The 21,581-nt window shown below is 38.2% G+C and overlaps 1 protein-coding gene across 1 annotated transcript in view; it reads right to left on the minus strand.

Annotated features, from left to right (window-relative positions):
• The window catches only part of GALNT14 (polypeptide N-acetylgalactosaminyltransferase 14), a 316,785-nt gene that overhangs the window by 154,077 nt on the left and 141,127 nt on the right, over positions 1 to 21,581 (minus strand). Inside the window, exon 2 of the mRNA XM_081945250.1 lies at positions 20,510 to 20,679. Within this exon, the coding sequence (XP_081801376.1) occupies positions 20,510 to 20,679 (170 nt within the window). The remainder of the gene's footprint in view (positions 1 to 20,509; positions 20,680 to 21,581) is intronic.

The following is a 21,581-nucleotide window of genomic DNA, read 5'->3' on the forward strand; positions in this document are numbered from 1 at the left end:
CTAAAAATACCCAAAGACATTTCAGAATTCTGCTTTCCAATGGAAACAATGATAGAACACGCTAAAATGCTACTCTATGATTGCTATGAGAAGGCCAGTGCTTCTAGGATAATAGGCCCACCCACCAGTGCGGAAGAATGAATTAGAAACATGAGGATACATAAAATATCATTTTTCATATCTATGAGGAGAGTAAGATTGGTGGGGGGGAAGTAGGGACCTTTCAGCAATGGCGACATATCTTTAGGGAACATTATTAATTAAGTTACATAAAGTCCCATCTCTAGGAATGTCCCAAAATATTATTAATGGCTTTCTTTTAAGCGATATTATTTATCTCTACTGCAGCTTCTAGGTTTTAATATTTAATATTCCAGGAGAGGCTATATTTATTATCCTTGGTTTAGTCAATTTTATCTCTATGATCATCCCTCATGGGGTTTGTCCCATGAGCAGGATTCTAAGAATATGTTCAGCCAAGCAGAAGCCACTTTCCACAGACATATATCTAATCTCACTGTGAAAGGAATATCACGTGGCAATGTTCAATGGGATGTAGAAGAAAAAAATAGTTAAAGTTAATATGAGAGCAACCAAACTAACCATAAATACGAACAGCATCAATTCTGAAAAGTACTACATTTTTTTCTGCAAAGATTAAAATTTCATTACTCCTAAACAGAGACCCGAAACAGAGTTAAGGTTGTTGGTCCCGAAACAGAGAACGTTGTAATATATTGAACTAATTCCTATCCCACTTAAGACGTGGAGTGGGAAAACATAAATTCAGAGCTATGATCACAAGTTCTTACAGACATCGCCCATTTTAGGCATTTCGTTAAAACCCATTTTCTATACATTAAGGACTGATGGGATGTTAAAAAATGGCAACATAGCTCTTGGATGTCCCATTGTATTATGAGGCTTTCTGTTAGAAAAAGAAGCACAGGTAGTAACAGCTGGCATTTACTAAAGGCAGTTACAGGAAAGCTAATAATGAATTCAGATCAGGCTTTTCCTCATTATGTCAAATAACCTTCAGATCGCTATGGTTTTTTTTTTTTTTAAGTCTTCCTTTTGTGCAAAATCCCTCAGCTCATGCCTTCCAGCCTTGTTTTGGCACCTTTATGCATTTAGAAATCTCTAACTACCTTGTTTTATGTAAACTCTAACTTATATTCAATAAAACTATTGAGAAGCAAAATTAAAATCATGGTATGAATAACAACGCGGATTATATTGATCAAAGGTGGAATGGCTTTAGCAACAGACCCTTGAGAGATTTTCCTCTCTGACCCACAAATTGCAGCATATTCCTGGAATTCTAAAAGGTTTGAATCTAATTAATTTTATCTTTCAGTGATTGTCCTCTTTACCAGCAGGGCAGTATTCTCTGGCATATTTGCCAACTAGTATAACACCTCAAGAGAGGACAAATCATACTAAACCTTTCTTATACAACAATGTTGGTAAAATCTTTCGGGTGCCTAGAAAAGACTGAGACAGCTGGGATTATAGAGTAAAACAGAGAGAACAATAGTTAAACACTGTCAGCTGTGTATTCTTGGCTTGGCTTGCAGAAAACAGCAGCTTGTAACAAAACATGAGAGGCAGAAGTTCAAAATCTTCTGACACAACCATGCAATCAGAGAAAGACTTGCTAGACTGCCTAAAATTCCATTTATGAAACCACACAGTCTGCAGTGAGATTACTTGGAGTTTGTTCAAGAGAAAAGACCACGACAGAGGGTAACAAGCAGCAGCTACACTAAGGGGACAGCAGTTGTAGTGACTTAGAAATGATTACATCATGCTCTCCCAGATACTTTTCACTTCCTGCAAAACGATTTTATTGCATCCCTAACGAAAGTACACGTGGAATTCATAATCACTTACATAGTTGGCACTGAAACACAAAAGAGTCAGAGATCTCCAACTAAAGCAATGTACTTGGAAATGAACCCCAATGAACTCAGTAGGGTATATTCTAAGTTACGATACTTAAGATTTGATGGTTTGGTTATTTTGGTCATGTTTAGATACGTGAGGACCTAAACACATCTTTAGCAGTATGTTTCAGTGGTGGTATTCAATTTTTTTTACTACTGGCCCTGTGGGCGTGGCTTTGTGGGCGTGGCAGGGGAACAATACTGCAAAATCCCCATTCCTTTCCCACTCCTGGGGGAAGGTTACTGCAAAATCCCCATTCCCTCACCACTCCACGAATCTGCTTTACTGCTTCATTCTCCTGTTCAGGGAAACAAAAGAAGATCAGATAGAAGGCTGGGAGGCGGCGGGGGCGGGGCCAGCCTATTTGCCGGTTCTCCAAACTACTCAAAATTTCTGCTACCGGTTCTCCAGAACCTGTCAGAACTGGCTGAATACCACTTTTGGTATGTTCTTTAGACATCAACCAGTGGGCAGCATAGACATATTTTACCAATGGACCAGGAGCTCCTCATTTAGCAATTATAACCAGGATAAGAAATTATGGTCACTAAGTGAAGCAACTGCTAACTGAAACTACAATTATGCTTGTAAATCTTTCTTGAGCTTTCATTTGCCTTACGGACCTGCAAAGGTCATAATCAAGAAGATTGTTGCAAAATTATTTTTTCTTCACTGATGTATTTGCAAACAGTCACTGTAAAAGGCACTAAACAAAGTAGCCTCTCCCTCTATCCCCACTCCAATTACAGCACTCTGGAATGAAGTAAAAAATAGTTCATAGACTTATCAAGATGAACACTTTCTTTCAACCATTCGGCTTATGGCTATATCCTGTTATGTTGTACCCATTATTATATAGATACTCTAAAAAGAAAATAAAGCAAAATTGTTCTCCTGGGCTTTTTTTTATTGTTAATCATATCGTTTTATGATTCTGGAAAAAAAACTTCAATGACAGAACAGAGGCCATGTTGAACTTAAAAAAAAATAAAAGGCGAAATCTGTGTATAATAAATGTGAAAGCACAGATAATTACAACAGAATGCACAAGATACTTTACTGTGAATTTAACCAAGAGAACAAAAGGAAATACACTGTGATCTTAGAAACACCCATAAACCTACTCATCTGTCTTTCAAGACAGTGCAAAATTTAATGAAAAGCACAGGTTCGGATCTTTATGAAAAGCTAATTTTTCTCTTTGCCGTAATCCATCCAGTATTGCATCAAAAAGTTTTGTCTGATATATACAAAATGCAACATATAGAGTGCTATTTAACTGGCACTCAGTGAAATGAGAAGGATGCAATAGACACTCGTGTAAGCTCTTTTTCTCCTAAATGAATAGCATTCCAATTGCTCAGTGTAGTGAAAATCACATGCATAACATTTGTTAAATTGTTCCATTGCCTATAAGAGCCTTGAAGGAAAGTTTACCTGTCCTTTAATGGAAATTTAAAAAAAAACTCAGTTTGAGTAGCCCTTGCTGCTTCATTTCTTAGGCTCATTTTAGGTACAGCAATACAACGAACCCACTTATCTCCCAAGAAATCATGCTCCATTAGCGATGATTTCCCACCCCCGCCCCCCCAAAAGAGATATTTAAAGCAGCTCACCAACTAGCAGGGCATAAAATCCAAGACAATTAGTACACACAATTTTTATTTATATTACTGGCACTCATGCATGAACCCAGTTTGCGCCATGGATTGAAAGGGGACTGACAGTTTGAACAGTTCCAAAAAGCAAAAAGAAAATGCTTGCACGTTGCAAAGCAGAACTGTATTATAAAACTGTCATATTTTCATTACTGTCCTTCCTCTGACTGACCCATCACTTTTTTTTCACACTGAGAGTAAAGTGGAAGCAATTAGATTTTAATGTCACCTCTTTGCCAATAAATTCTCCATGGTTCCACTCATTGCCTTGTCTGCTTACTCCAAATATAGTTACCTTTCCAGTGCCTGCTAGTCAAAACCTACTTAGAAGAGAATCAAACTGAGCAACCTGCCTTGTGAATACAAACAAGCACATCTTGGCATGTATTCCATCATCTAAGAGAGGCCTTTTTTCTCTATCTCTCTTGTTCTTCAGAGCCCTTCTGTTAATGCTCTTTGCTGTATTTCGGGAGGATGCCCCCAAATCACAAGTACTTCAGAATTGGCTCCTTATGCAATATTTCCCTAAATTATTTCTCTATGTGTCTTGCTTCCCCAAAACACATACAACCTTACTGTGACTGAAAAGTTTCCTACACTAGTCAGGTTTAGTCTGAAAAATCCTGGAAAGTTCACTAAATATGATAGCAGAAAACAAAACAATGTGAGAAATCAATACAGATTTTGGAGATCAAATAAACCAAACGCTCTGGGTCAAAATCAAATTGCAGCTAAACTTTTATATAGGGTTGTTTTTATTGCCATAAGATACCCACATTCAGAAACTAAAAACGAATACAGGCAAGGTCTGAAAGAGAGTTAAATTTATTTAGCTTATAAATTAAATCTGCAGAGGTGAGCTGACTCTGTAGGATATTAACTCTTTAAGAACATGTAGCAATAGCAATAGCACTTAGATTTATCCAATAGTGGCAAATATCTGTAGCTCGGGTATAGGGTGAAGATAAAGGTTTGTTCTCTGAGGGTCAATATACTTATTGTAGACTTATATACTGCTTCTATATACTGCTTCCCAATACTTTACAGCCCTCTCTGAAATGGTTTACAGAGTCAGCCTATTGCCCCCAACAATCTGGGTTCTCATTTTATCGACCTCGGAAGGATGGAGGGCTGAGTCAATCTTGAGCCAGTCAGAATCGAACTCCTGGATTGAGGAGGAGTTAGCCTGCAGAATTGCATTCTAACCTCTGCGCCACCACGGCTCTGTGGAAGGAATTTACATCACTCCTTCACATGTTGGGCCACTATACTCATGGCATGTTATTCATATATACACACATCCTTCATTATTTTATATTCAGTTTAGAACTTACTTTTGATTTTTTAATTTATTTTATTTTATTTTTTGAGAATCCTTGAGTCTATCTTGACCCCGGAAACTTAATGGACAAACCCACGTAGTTCTCTTGGCACATTTTCAGAAGGGGTTTGCCACTGCCTTCTTCCTAGGGCTGAGAGAGAAAGATTGGCTCAAAGTCACACAGCTCAGGTGATGTGCATAAGCAGGGTTAGAATTCAGATTTCCCAGTTCCCAGTTCAGGACTTTATGCCAAGTTAGCTATTAGAAATTTGAAACATTCCTAAATCCCAATGAAAAGTTTTCCATAGAATACTTTCCTTGGGATATTGTTGTGACCCAGCAGTATCCTTTGCAGCTGCTGAGCGACTTAGATAGCGATAAACTCTACGAGTTCGCTATGGAGGAGGTGGAGGACTCTGGGCAGGGTTCAGATGCAGAGCAGGGACCAGAGAGGCTGGTTGGCCACCAGGAGGCGCCTGAGGCATGGAGCAGTGGGGAGGATCGGAGGGAGTTTGTCTCTGAAGCAAGATTGAGGAGGGCGGAGAAACGAAGGCAACAGCTGCTCCGGAGACAAGTTCCTAAAAGATAATGAAACTCAGGTGGTTGGGCTGTGGCCCCTCCCAAGAGCTTATATAAACAGAGATTTTGGAAGGAGACTTCTTGCAGGACACAACCGTTTAAAGTAATCTGCAGTACATCTGGTCTGATCTGTTTCTGTTTGTAACATGCTGGAGAAGCTGTTATCTGTATCTGTTGGAGTCTGGGTTGCTGCCAAGGTCTTATCTGTGAGTTCATGTTTGGGATTTCAGCCACCAAGATTGTAGTCCTGTTATTAAAGTGTGGCATCCAGCTAAGCCTGTATCAGCATTCATTATTGGATGGAGGGGGGTCAGAACAGGGTATTATATAGTTAAGCTTCAGTATTATGGTTAAGTTCAAGAGAAGTATTTGTCAAAATCAAGTATCTTTATATAATATACATACAAAATGCATGACTCCAGTTCAAAAGGAGAAAAATTTCTTTATCTTATTTTTCATTTTATATTTGATTTTTTTTTATTTCTATCGTATCTTGTTTTATCTGCCTTTGCTCTAAGCTAAGAAATCCCAGAGCTGTATTTTTTCCTCATAAGGCAGCTACTACAACCATGTAAACATCTTAATTGCTTTCCTCCTTTTTTGGCACCTTTTCCAGCTCTGCAATATATTTTTTTCCAGTATAGTAATCACATCTGTCCACAACACTCAAAATGTCTTACTATAGATTTATATGGTGACATTACTGTACCAGCTGCTTTTTGTTTATTTGTTTGTTTGTTTTCAATTTCCTCTGCTGATCAGAGTAAATATGTAGACTTGGAAGAGAAGGAGAGGTAGAGAGAAGATAACAAATCCTATTCACTCTAAAGCAGGGGTGTCAAACTTGATTTCATTGACAACTGCATCAGGATTGTGTTTGACCTGGGGGGCCAGGGGTGTGTGGTCTGGGTGGGCATGGCCAGCTCAATGTCACTCATGTCAGGGCCACCTGTGGTTGCCAAGTGCTAAGGCAGGACTTCCCTCAGACCCTCCCTCCCTCTCATTTTAATCTTCCTTCTTTCTTTCCTTCCTTCCTTTTCTTCTTTTTCCTTCCCTCTTCATTCTCCTTAATTCCTCCTTCCCCTCTTTCCTTCTTTTCCCTTCCTTGCTCTCTTCCCATCTTCCCATCTTTTTCTTTTTTTCCTTCTTTCCCTTTCTCCTTAGCTATCCCTTTTCGGATACACAAATGCAAAAGGGGAATTATTTCTCCTCTTGTTTTGTTTTTAGTTTGTTTTGCTAACCCTCTGCCAGCAAAAACGGAGGCTGGGGAACATGTGCAGCCTCCCTGGGCCCTATTTTTGACTGTGACAGCCTCCTGCAGCCCTCTGCCAGCAAAAATGGCGTTAAGGGGGGGGCTGCACGCAGCCGTCCTGAGTTCCATTTTCATCAGCAGAGGCACCGCGGGCTGGTCCTTCACTGTTTCTAGGATGGCCCCATGGGCTGGATCTAACCACCCCATGGGTCGGATCCAGCAGGCAAGCCTTGAGTTTGATATGCCTGCTTTAAAGCAACAAGATTGCTTCCACATTGAGGATGAGTTGGATAATGAAGAACTCTAAAAAGCAAAGAGGCACATATTCTCTCTCCCTCCCTCCCTCCTTCCCTCCCTCCCTCCCTCTCTCGTTACATGTCTATCAAAATTCTCAATCATCCAGATCAGGGTTGCCTGAAAAGGGCTTTTCCCCAAAAAAAATTAACTTCTCATCCAAGAAACTTCTGGATGAAAAGTAAAATGTTTTTGGGGGGGACACAAGAAAGTCTAGTTGCCTTTTGGAAAAGCACTTTTGGATCTCTCCTGTTATCTAAATAATAATGTATTGGGCGTGGAACCCAAGTATAAGTTGATAGGGTGAATGTAACTATTCAGCATGTACAAAAACTAGAGTTAACTTCAAACTGGTTATGGAATTCTGGGAGTTGATGTCCACACATCTTAAAGTTGCCACATTTGAGAAATACTGCTCAAGATCCCTATTAATTGAGCAACTACCCCAATTGTAACCTGATCCATATTCCAGATCCATTGATCCAACTCCATTATCACTCTTGCAACTAAGGTACAAACACAACGTAAATCACAGATCATAGAATCATAGGACTGGAAGGGACCTCAGAGGACTTCTAGTCCAAACCTCTGCTCAAGGCATGAGAGTAATACCATCCCAGTCAAATGGTTGTAGAGTCTATTTTTGAAAATTGCCAGTGATGGAACACCCAAAACCAAAGGAGGCAAGCAATTTCATTAATTAATTGTTCTTAAAATCAGAAAAAATGTCCTTAATTCTAAGTTGTATCTCTCTTGGACAAGCTTCAATCTATTACTTCTTGTCCTGCCCTCTGATCCCTAGATAGATTGGGGTGTCAAACTCAAGGCCCAGGGGCCAGATCTGGCCTGTGGGCTACATAAATATGGCCCACTGGGCCACCCTGGAAACAGTGAAGGACAAGCCCATGGGGCCTCTGCCAGCAAACACTGAGTTCCGTTTTTGCTGGCAGAGGGTTGCAGGAGGCTATCACAGCCAAAAATGGTGCTCGTTAAGGCTGCGGGCAATGCCCCCAAACTCCATTTTTGCTGGCAGAGCATTGCAGCAGGTCATCACAGCTGAAAATGGAGATCATGAGGGCCAGCGGCGGCACTCTCAAGCTCCTTTTTTACCGGAAGAGGTTTGCAGAAGGCTGTCACAGCCAAAACGCAGCTCAGGACCCCTGTTTCACTGGCAGAGCGCTTGGGTCACCACAGGCACCCCTGACACGAGTGACATCAAACTGGTCACACCCACCTTGGCCACGGCCCCCACGGTCAAACACAACCTAGATGCAGCCCTCAGTGAAATTGAGTTTGACACCCCTGCCCTAGATAATATGTCAATCCCCTCTTTCTTCGCGAAAGCCTCATGGACTGCATTCAGCATTTTATGCTACAGTTTGTGATTTATTGAAAAAAAAGGATGGGAAAATAGCTTTCCAAATGGTGATCACTATAGTTCCCAGCATCTTTCCTTGTAGGATCTGCTGATTGGTGTTGCTGAGAATTGTAGTTTGTATGGAGCATTGTCTGTACCTTTTGTAAACAGGAGCTTTAAATAATTTGATCCCCATTGTATACAGTATTACTTTCCACAGAAGAATGGAATAAAGTTTATTTAATAAGAGGTTTTGATCTGAAAATATAATTTAACTGTAATGACAGCAGGAGAGAAAAGTTTTTTATGTAAGAAAATGTTAGCTCTACTATGTTATAATGTTTTTTTTAAATCCTCACTTAAACAATGGAACAAATCTGGGAGATATCACTGCCAACAATCTGGAAGAGACGCATCAAAATAAAATAACAACCAACGTCAAACAAAATTAAATATACCAAGCTTTTTATAAGGCCATGTTACTGTGAATTACATAGAAAATATTGTAAAAACAATGAGTACTCTAAATAACCATATAAAACACAAAATTCTTGGTTAATGTGCTACATGCTTGTCCTTTATCTTCTTTTTTTTTCATTTTCTTTACACTTCTACCTCTTCTAAAAGAAATGCCAAGAGAAGATCAACATTCACCAGCAGAAACTAACAGCAGTTACATGTCTATAAAATCAATGTACCATTTGGAAGGTGGAGATAACATATGGAGCAAGGAAACTGTGGAATTTTGTCTGAATTTGTTCAGAGGTGTCTCTTGCAGATGGCAGAAACCCTTAACAATCACAGTGGTGTGTGTGTTACTCTGGGCAATTCATCCCACTCACTGTGACAGTTCCAAACTGCCAAGGCTAAGTGGATGACCTTATTCAGGATATGACACACTCTCTCTTACACTGAGAGAGAGAGAGAGAGAGAGAGAGAGCATATGAATATACAGTGAGATTTTCAGCAAAAGTTTGTCTCTAATTTCATATTTCCTTTGTAAATAAATCAAATAAACTTTTCTACATTTTAAATGGACAAGGTGTTTTGTGAACAATCAGTAAAGTGTCTGGCATTGCATCAAATTTGAAATGGTTTCACCCAGTTGGAATTTGCAGGTATGTTTATGAGATTCTTATTGAGTGACAAGCTGCTGTTTTTCCCCCTGCTGCTATAGGTGTCTATGGACCAGTCTCACAATAAGGCCTAGCAAATGAGTGAGATGAAATGAAGTGGGGCAAATGAAGTTAGCTTCTGTCTTGAGCCACTAGCACTGAACATTTGCTGCCTATCTTGAAGAAAAGGAAAGTGGTACAGTGCTCTGGGCTTTTTAACAAGCAGGCTGATAACCAGGTTCATAAAACAGAAGAACAGCAATCCATAGCAGAGTTAAAAAGCAGGCCAAGGCTTGTACATAAGACTTGGAGAGGAAAGGGAACATTTGAAGTTTAAAAGCAGAGTCAAGGTTTCAACAGAAAAGAGTAAAGACAATATGACTGAATTCACACAACAAACTAAGGCAACATGAAACAAACTACTTTTGGATGTGTTCACACAACACAGTAAACCACAACGTGAATCACATTTCAGAATGGTGCATTATTTAGACTTGGCACCTGTGATTAATTTACAAAGTGGTGCTATTATCAGACTGATTAGGAAGGTATTAATTAATCATGAATAAAAGCATCAAGCAAATGCAATCAATTATTTCCAACACATAACTTGTTACTGTATTTCTAAGCTTTCAGAATTGCGCGTTGCAAACTAGTAAGAAACCAGTGCAAAGTCAAAACTTTCTAGCCTGAAGTAAGATTTTATACACAAAAAGGTCTTCACCATAAGGAATATCAGGTTCTTTCTTGAAATGAACATTTCTAAACCAAGAAACTCACTATGGTATACTATCTAGATCTCCTGTTAGTCAGGAGGAATGGTCACTGTCAAGTAGAGACATCCCATGATGTCTTCTTAAGGGAAGTTTCAAAGTTCTAACATTACTCTTATTCAAGCACTTGATCTAATTTTTGCACATTTGCCTCACTGATGATATAAGTTTCAGCTGAGGGATTTTCTGCACTTGAGGCCTTTTCCAACTATTTTAAAGGAATAAAATTAAGAAATTGGCCAACTGTCTCATAAAACCAGAATGTGTATTTTCAATACCTAAAAAGGCAGGTAAGAACATAAGGATGATATGTATCTGTTTTATTGGAGGTACTAGTATATATATATATATATATATATATATATATATATATATATATATATATATATATATATATATATATATATATATATATATATATATATATATATATATATATATATATATATATATATATATATATATATATATATATATATATATATATATATATATATATATATATTTAGTGAATACAGAGAGGAATCATTTCTGAAATGAAACAATCCATCCTGCGCGAGCGATAAACTGAGGATAGCTTGTGGAAGTACAATGTTGCAGTATGATGTATGGTCAGGGGTGAGCTTCAAAAATGTCAGCAATGGGTTCTCTGCCCGGTTGCTGGGTCGGTGTGGCCGTGGTGGGCATGGCCTAGTCAGCTTCCTGCACCATGGAAGGGGGGCTGTTTTTGCCTTCCCCAGGCTCCGGAGGCTTTCCTCGAACCTCTGGGAGGGCAAAAACTGCCTCTGCCAGGTTCCAGAGGGCCTCGGGAAGCCATGTCCGTTTTTGACCTTTCAAGAGGCCCATTTTTCTCCTTCCCCAAGCTTCCGTAGAGGCCTCACATCCAAAATGGGCTACATGGAGACTCCTGGGAGCGGAGGAGTGGGATAGGAGGGCCAGCCAGGTGTGGGATATGGAGGTTCTCCGAATTGGCTGTGACTTTAACTACGGGTTCTCCCAAACCCGGATGAACCCACAGCAGCCCACCCCTATATATGGTGCCCTCTTCTAAAAAAACACAAAATAAACAAAATTTAACATTTGAGAGTTTCTCTATTTCCCTGTTCTCAAAAATTGATTTTCGTTACATATAGTATGTGGCAAGTGATATTTGTTCCCCATTATTACTAAAACATTAAATATTGGAATAGTCTGCAGGTTGTAGCTTAAGTAGACAATTTTATTCTGCTGTAGAAGTAGTGTATGCAATGATTATGAGACTTTCATGCCATCAGTCAAGACCAACTCTAAGCAGCGTATGGTCAACAGTATGCAAATATAGGTAATATAATAAAGAGTCAGTACAATAATGTTAATCAACATTAATATCCAAACATTGTGCCACCTTTCAGTTAAGCACAATTTTATTTTCTCTCAGTCTTCCAGAATAACCGCATTTTTACAAAACCATAGGGGAGAGGCTATTCTCCTCCTCTGCAATCAAGCAATGCTATAGAAGAGAATGCATGTATCTGCATCCACCACATCAAATATCTTAGTATGCAGCTCTCTCTGTACATACTTGGATGGTCAGATTCCAAAGGTATCCAGTATCTTGAACTGCATTGCACTCAGAAACAAACAAATAACACAGCTCCTGTAACAATGATGCAAATTAGAATTACAGGTCTGTTATCTCATAAGCAGCCAAATTCCAGCCCAGTTGGATTGGGTTGATTAACAGTTTAATTCAGTTCCTCATCCCGTAGGGGGTGGGGGAGGCAGACTGGTCTTGCTACAAAGAAGCAACAGACAAAGCAGTGCATATATCTTTGAAAGCTATGGGTTCAAAAACCTCCTTGGTAACTCTACAAGACCCCATAAAATGTCCAGAGTCTTCCAACTCACAGCAAAACTGAATTAAATAAACATTTCAAAATATAGTTTTCTACCTCGTATTAATTCCTCTCTGGTTGTTACCAACAAACATAGCATTTATTTTACAATTGCTCCTAATGTTTTCCCTTTGTAAGTGACCTGCCAGGTGACAAGATTTATTTCAGACTTACAAGCAGATAGCTATGAGTCCAATCTCTAATTAGTTTGTCTATTAAATAGAATTAGTTTATTAAAATCTAGGCAAAAGTAACCCAGACCAATGGTTTCATAATAGAGACAGTCCTCATTTAACAATTGCCTCAATTAACAAGTTTAGTTATAACAGTGATGAAAAAGTAACTGTGATAATTCTTCAACTTTACAACCTCTGTAGATCAGTAAAGCAAAGTAAAACTGAAGTAAGATGGTAAGCATCATTCACCTAGTGATTGCTTCACTTAATGACTAAGTGGCTGGTCCCAATTATGGCCACTAAACAAAATCTACCTCTAAAGACTTCACTGTTGCTTCTTTCTAAAGGGGTAGTAGAGAAAAATATTAATTGAATCCATATGCCATTTCCAATCCAGATAGATTATATCAGCAACAACAAAGGGCATTTTGGTGGATTGCTACTTTCCAAGGTTTCTTACACTCAGAACTGAAAAATATCCATTACAAATTCTGCCACAACTGTATTACATGATGAATTCTAAAGTTATTGTAGCTTATATTCCATTATCATTCACATTTAAAAGACGAGGAACTAAAGATAATGGAGAGAATGGGTTATCGAAGACACTTTGGAGTTCATTATCAGAGAGATATTTGAACTCTATAATTGCCCGTGTCAGGGTAACTTGCTGGCAAATCCTGTCTCTCCCAAACAGAAATGCAGAGGAGATGAGGAATCTGTTCTGCTGGCAGACATAATTTTGCCAATGGCTAGATGCTATTCCATATAATTTTGCATTTTTAAAATTAGCATACATGATAATACTGCTATCTGTAATAAAAAATATTTTTAAAAGTGATAATATACCATGACTATCACTGCATTAATTCCTTTGGGTTAGTGAGACTGTTCAGTCTGATGAATATTCACTCATGATTTGAGATGAGTCTCCTGTCAGACAAAGAAATTCTTCTACATTTTCCCCTATCAGTTCTTACTCAGCTTGCTGAAATTATTTCCAAGAAGTGTATTTCAGAAAAAATATTTTGAGTACAATGTAATGTTTTTGAAACATCTTTAGATCCAAAATGCCCAATTAGTGTCTATCTTCCATTATAGAATTGTCCCCTCAACAGTCTACAATCTGTCTGGCTTCAGTTAAATCTCAAAGGACTCTATATAGTAGTAAAATTTTCATCATGACCTTTTCAATCGGCAATCAGTGTATCAATAGGGCAACAATTTTTGAATCAAGATATCTCAAATGAGCTGACTTACAGAATGTGGACAAAGTCTGGGGCCCATGACTCCCAAGGGAATGGAATTTGGGACTGTTCAGTGCTAGTGGCTGCTATTGGACTGTAGGATTGCTGCTACAATCATGTGGTCTTCATTTTCAACATGCGTTAACAGTTTCCCAGTCAATTTTGCAATTTTGACCTGTGTTGCCCGCTTGTGTGTCTTCCCCAACTCAGACAGCACCTCTTATACATCCCCTGCCTGACCTGTACTATCCTCCCACCGCTTTCTCTGACCCATGCAGCACTACTTGCAACCCTTTCTGAAACTGCACTGCCCCCCCATACTTTTCCCGACCCACAGAGCACCTCTTTTGTGAAGTCCTATGCATGCTCTTCCACATGCACTTTCCTCGACCCATGCAGCACCTCTTGGGGACCTCACACACATGCTTCTCAACCTACACTGCCCACTGTGCAGGATTCCTGACCTGCATGTCAACTCTTGCACATTCTCAAGATCAAGCATCCCCAGACACTCTTCCAAACTTCTTTTGGAGAAACTATTCAGCCAATTCTTCTACTGAAAAATTGGACAGAGTTTTGAAAGGCCATTTGTAATTGTATATCACAATTAGTTCCTCAAACTAATAATAAAATCAATGTATTATTTTTACTAGTTCTTAGAATTGATGAAAAATGTTTCAAAATCAAACCTTTGGAACCTCTGTTTCTTATCACATCAGAACTTCTCTGTCTTATCAAAAGTGTTCAGACATTCGGATGGGCAATTCTCCATAGATGTAAACCAATCTCAGAAGAGGTATTCTGCTTGACCTTCAGATGGACTCACTTATTTTGACACTGTTCAAAGCTGTTTTATTTCCCTGTAAAACTTCCTTTCTTTTTCACCTGGAAACTTAATGTGATCATAATGGTGGCAGCCAATCTATATGAGATAATATTGCATCAGTGCTTAACTGCAAGTACTGCTGAGACACTTATTTGCTTTCAGACAGTAGCCAGATGCTCTTTTCTCTGGAGGGAAACTGACAGCCCTGATGGGTGTCAGTTAATAATTAAATAGAGAGGCTGTTGTTCTTAGGGAGAAATAACAAATTGGATACTTGCCATCTGCCCTATTTAACTCAGCAGTCATTTCATTCTACTTTTTGTTCCAAAACCATCCTCTTTAAACACTTCACTTCCATACATATGTAGAGTGGACAGTTGGTACTAGCTGCACAAAAGTTTTTTTAAAAAAATGGAGCATGAGATGGGCAGAATGCAGATGTTGTTCACTTGTATGTTCGTTTTCCTCTACCTTTGACGCAATGGTTGGGTTCAGATTTATTGGAGTTGTCAGAACAATACTGTTGATATTGCAGTATTTCCTGATATTCAGGTAAGTGCCATGGAAAGGTATCCTGAAAGTCAAAAGCAGCAGGCAGGGTAGTTGAGTGGAAGGACAAAAAGGAAGGAACAATGGCAGAGAAGAAAAACTTCAAATAGGAGCTGTGATTCGTAATCAGACAGTTTGTTCAGCCACATTGAGCAGTATCAGACTGGCATTGCAGTGTACTTACACTGTGGCAAGATGGCTCATTGTTCATAACTGGCTGACAGGCTACTAGGAATTGACAGCCCCACAGATATTTGGAAACGGGGAGAATTTCACCCTCTGGACCTTTTACAGATGTTTAGTGGTGGATTTCCCTAACAAGTTACTGGAGAGCATGCAAAAGTATTTTTTTTTGTTAAATATGCTTCTTAGCTGTAGTTCGTTTGAAGAAGACTAACTTGAAGAAGAAGTCAGTTTGCCCAACTAATATTTTTCCCTAAAATTGTTGGAAAATTACTGTGTACAATTTCCAGTTTAATTTGTACCAAGTAAACTCCCAATCAACCCCTACCACCAGGTCACAGCAAGCAAAGAAACCACTCAATTCAGCTAGCAAAAATACAACTCGATGTTTCTTTATTTATTTAGTTGGCAAAAGGGGATTGAAAACAACAGAAAAGCAGGGAGATAAACAGAAAATAAAAGGGCAGATTGTTAATGTCAACAATCTACAGTATATCTGTCTGTATATCAAAAAGGCACAGAAGTTCCCAATATGAACACAATACAGTGTGTGATTAACATTAGCCCTAATGAGAGTAGTCTCTGGTCATTCCAGACTTATTTAATTTATTCTTTTATTACTTTTAAAAGAGAGGCAACTGGGTCTGTGAAGGTCGGCACCAACCACCCACCACTTGTGTGACTCGGGCTATGCATGCATGCATGTAAACTGGCAAGCCATTCGGGCAGCTTGATTGAAAATAGGCCATGGCTGGTACTGGGCTGTGGCCCACAGGTTGGGGACCCCTGCTGTACAGCATTAAATCTAAGTGCTATTGCTATTGCTCTATGTTTCCAATATATTTATATAGGTGTCACGTTTTTAACCTACTGTATTTTGTATAAATGAGTCCCATATTTCATATTTATCCATATAAAGTCTATGTCCATAGGAAATCCACTCATATGCAGTAAGTCCAATCAGGTCTTGAATCCATGGAGTGAATGGAGCCATACATTAATCTTTTCAATGCTGCCATATCAGTCTTTTGACTATGGTAAGAACATGGAAAATCCATTTATGCTGTCCAGTTGTCAAATTCCAAGCACAAGGTATATAGATCAAAATAATGTTCTCATCTGAAAAATTCCCTCTTCTATGTAGCAGAATAGAGATGAAAACCAGGGTTTCTCTTCCTGAACCATTAAAGAAACAATTTGATGGCTGGGAATAATATGCAAAAATATACATATGTGTGAATTGAAAACAATAAGGGAAATAATACACGGAGAGAGGGACAGATAGAGAGAGTGGTAGAGGGAGAGGGAGAAGGGGAGGGGGAGAGGGAGGGAGAGAGGGAGAGGGAGGGAGGGAGGGAGGGAGGGAGGGAGAGAGAGAGAGAGAGAAAGAAACAGTGACCTCAGATCTACATGTGACATAGCCTGCAGATGTAGGGAGAAGGTACCAAATCTAAATTATTGTTTTTCCCATGTTGCACTTCTAACTGCTCTCCAGTTTAATAGATTAACAGTAAATCCAAGGTCATCAGGCAAGGCTCTTTGGGATGGATGTTAGTATAATACTCTTAATCCACTTTTAAGACAATTTCTCAACCTAATATAATGACTTACCCTCAGACAGCTAAACTAATGTAAGCAAACCAATTATTTTCATATGCTTTCCTGAATGTGGCCTACAATAAAAAGAAACAGTCCTGCCTTCCCTTGGAATAAAGCTGGAGGAATGGAAATAGGGTGCCCTGTTTAGCCAAATGTAAACACTTCTAATGCTCAGCAGGATCTGTCAGTGAGATGTGCTCTGAGGTTCTAGTATGCATCCTGGTAATGCTGTCATTTATGCAATATAAGATATTATGGATTCAAAATGCTTAATCATGATTAAATTATGTATGTTTATAAAATAGTGATGAAATTTACAGGACATGACAGCACACTTGAAAGGTATTAAATTAAATTACCCAGCTCACAGTCAATTTAACACACCTTGAACTTTTATCATAGCTTGTCTTCATCACTGCTCCAACAAGAGGAGCATGAGGTGTTTCTTCCTTGAGAACTGCTCAAAGGTATATATCAGTGGCTTGCACACCTGCATAAGAGTCACTTTCCTCAATCTTGATGTACTTTTCTATTCCATTAGAATAACAATCGAGCAATTTTTTTTTACAGGGGGGAAACAAGCCAGAGATGAAAGATCTTTTCAAGGATGAAAAAAAGGAAAGACCATAAATGCGCAGGCATGATTCATTTTTAACAAAATTTGAGAGGTAAACAGCAAGATACCCCCGATGTGCTCTGTTCAAAGACACTGTACTTCACATATTCATTGATACCCAGAAGGAATACGGAGAGCTACTGTAGCTAAGTGGCAGATTAGGCAACATTATTCAAGATAATGACTACAGCAGACTAGCATTGTTAAAGATTTCTGAGCTTTCATGCAATGGCAGTTTAAAATAAATGTGGTAGAATTTAGTGATTTCTACTGTACTGATGGAGTTCTAACAGCAGCTGTCTTGCACGTACTGCTAACTCTGGCTAGTTGTTGAATTTCTCCATTGTCACCATCATGTTGGATATGATCTTGATATAACTCAGCTATCCAAACAGAAGTCAAGGAAGCATTAGGAAAAAGAGAGCAACTAGAACACCTATGTACTATATATAAGACCTTATACATCTGCTTAATAGTATTCCAAGTATGTATACAAACATTATAAATAAAAATATATAGTTGAATATTCTCTAAGGAAAATAATCAAAGTATGAAATCTACTCAATGGCTGATTTTTCTCAGCAACTGAAAAATATTTGTTTTTTAAAACACCTGGATTTGTTTTTTAAAACACCTGTGACTTGGAAGGCAATATTGGTTAAGGACAAGAATCCAAATAGGCATTTTTTTTGTTTTTACTTTCCAAAGCTACTATATTTTTCCTGTAGTTGGAGATAACTGTCACCTGCAACTCACTGATGAAAAACATCTTGATGTTTTCAATCTGTCTCCTCCTAATAGTTTACTGTTATTTCACTTCCAAAGTTGGGGAAGTTTTGCTGAGCAAGAAATAATCACATCACCTGCTTTGTTCATTCTCCTAATGTCAAAACATAACCATGTAAAGCAATTCAAAAGCCTTTGGAGATCAAGCAAAGATCGTTTTAAAGAAAAGTATTGTGGAAACAATTGACACAGCAGATTCAGAGGTGAAAGATATTCAAATCACTTGGAAATATGCAAAATAGAAAATACACAGTATAGATCAGGGGTGTCAAACTGGTGGCCCCCGGGCCAGATACGGCATGCACAGGCCATGCCCACCTCAGCTTCACAAAGGGAAAAATGTCCCTTTGCAAAATATCACATGACAGCAATGTGAAGCCACCGATGGTATAGATAAAACATTGTAATCAAAAAAAAATCATCACAGATATGGAAATGCATAGGGTCTGAGACCCTACCAATTTCCCTGCTTTAATTTTTTTTTTGTTGGAAAAGTCATATACATCAAGTCAAGGGAGTCAAACTATTCTCCAAGGCACCTGAGGGTAGAGCAAGAAGCAATGGGTTGAAACTAATCAAGGAGAGAAGCAACTTAGAACTGGGGAGACATTTCCTGACAGAACAATTAATCAGTGGAACAGCTTGCCTCCAGAAGTTGTGAATGCCCCAACACTGGAAGTCTTTAAGAAGATGTTGGATAGCCATTTGCCTGAAATGGTATAGGGTTTCCTGCCTAGGCAGGGGGTTGGACTAGAAGACCTCCAAGGTCCCTTCCAACTCTGCTATTGTATTGTATCATTTCAAGTGAAACAGTAAAGGAAGGATAATTTGTTGTAACTTACTTTTTTTATTTAAAAAATCTTCTTACATTCAGAAGATATAGAGCAGAAAGCCATCCCTGACATTATTTTCAGGGCAAGTATGGAGGAATTGAGGCAAATAGTGTTCCCAAATTGTGAAATTCTCATAGACTCTTTAATAATATTGAATCCCAATGATGTTCATTCAAAGAACAAAAACACTTAGAAATTATTGAGCTATGGTAATATATGTTATGTGCTTAAGATTGATCTCTTGGACAATATGACAACAACAGGGATACAATTAACTAAGTTTTAACTAAGACAAATGTTCTAGAATTAGGTGAATATTGAGATGACTAAGACTGTTGATGTCAGATAAGAAATAGAATCTTGGAAAAATATTCACCAAATTAGAAAAATAGTCATTAAAATGGTTATTTCAGTTCAATATAAGCATTGTCCAAAAACCACTTTTATATTAACAGAGCAGTTTAGATTGACAGAGAACATTTTAGTTTAACCTGATATTTTTAGTTATATTGTACCGTGTTTATTTATATATTCTAAAAGACATGTTATCCACTTATCAAGTGACAATTTTACTTGCATAAATTCACTTTATGCAATATTTACCACGAAGCAGAAATATCACAAAAATAGAGTTAATTGTAAATTCTTTTTAGGCTGTTGAAGCAGTCACTTAAAAGAAAATTAACTGAATTTAAAAAATAATCAAAGAAAAAGAAAATATTAACATAAAGAGAGAAAAGCTACAAAAATAAACATTCAAGACATATTTACAAACATACATATATCAATATATTGGTGTCACGATTTATTACAGTCATCCCTAGCTGATCTATATTTATTCAGTTATTTATGAAATATATTTGCCACCCATCTCATATCCAACCACTCTGGGCAGCTTACAGCATAACTGTAAATTGATATTAATCAATTCAGTGAAATAGATGGAGCCATACCCTATGCTGTTTTCCAATGCTGATTAGTAAAGTGCCTTCAACTGCCTGGACTGCCGTTCTCTAGGCAACATTCTCAGAAGTGGCTTGTGATTGCCTTTTTCCTATGGCTGAGAGAGAATGACTGGCCCAAAGTCACCCAGCTGACTTTATGCCTAAGACAGTACTAGAAGTCACGGTCTCCCACTTTCTAGCCTCATCTCTTAACAACTACATCTTCTCCATCATTTTTTACAAGTCTCATTTTATGCTCTACTAAAAATCAACCCCCAAATGATTTGACCACACTCCTCTATTCTCTAAACACTCTTTAATTTTTTTTATCCTGCCTTTATTACTTTTATAAATAACTCAAAGCAGAGAACATATCCAATACTCCTCCTCCTCCCATTTTCCCACCAAGAGCCCTGTGAGTTGAGTTGGGATGACACAGCGATTGGCCCAAGGTCACCCAGCTAGCTTTCATGCCTAAGGCAGGACTAGAACTCAGTCTTCTGGTTTCTATCCTAGGGACCTAACCCTAGGGACCAATCAAGGCACAATATGCAACTAAGAAAATGGGATACCAAACCTGTGGTGCCTAGTATCATGGATGGCACGGTCACTGGGCATCCGTTCACTCTCCCGTTGGTTAAAGGCGTACAATCGATATGGATCTTCTCCGCCTTTCCATCTCCGAACACTCAGATATTTTCTTTCTTCAAATTGATCCCAAAGATCATCCCAATCAATGTCAGAATCCTGTTCATGCAGAAACATAGATTCCATAAGGAAAGTAAAAAATTGCAACTGAATGGTCATGCTTTTCTTTTCTTTTTTTAAAATTTAACTTAGCTTCCTTGGACTGTTTTGAAGAAAGATAGGGTATCCTTTTTTAAAACTAAATATTTATAATATAATAATATACAAATATGACAGTTATCATGTTCTTGTTCATACAGGCCATCATCATTTCAAAAATAAGATTATGCATTTGAAAATACTTATTTTTTGTTTCTTCAAATTAAAGAAAGTACACACAGATTCATCTTGCACTGTAAGGGCCGGTCACTGTTTTGCATTCTGGCATATGCTTGTGGCTGCAAAGCAGAATGCATTATACTGATGTTTGAGTTCAACATAACTCAAATTTAATCAGCTGAAGATCGAATGCACGTAAATCTGTTGAATCAATTCAGGGGACATTTTGTACATAGCCACAAACAGGATTGAGAAAGAAATCTGTTTTTGTCACATTTTATACGACGCAGCCTAATTCTACTTCCTAACCTAACTGCAGACCTGAATGTAATTACATTTCCATTTTTGCATCTCCAGATTTTGTGAAGATTAGGAAACATGTCACACTAAATCATATACATTTTTGTATGTATTCTCATAATAACTTTTTTCTTTTCCTGTATTACGCCCAGACTATACAACACATAACCTAGAAGAAATGTAATGTATATAAAATAAAATGTAATGTCTATAAAATAATTCACAAACTAGAGATATTCACTGGGGGCAAACTATGGAAACTACATAGTCCGGTTATGGTACAAGCATCTTTACTTCCATACATGTATCATAATACTGTACACATGTATGAAAGGGGAAGTTTGGAACACATGCATGTGACTCTGCTTTTAATGAAAGTGATG

Source organism: Natrix helvetica, assembly GCF_964273705.1.
Source record: "Natrix helvetica genome assembly, chromosome: 2".
NCBI lineage: Eukaryota > Metazoa > Chordata > Lepidosauria > Squamata > Natricidae > Natrix > Natrix helvetica.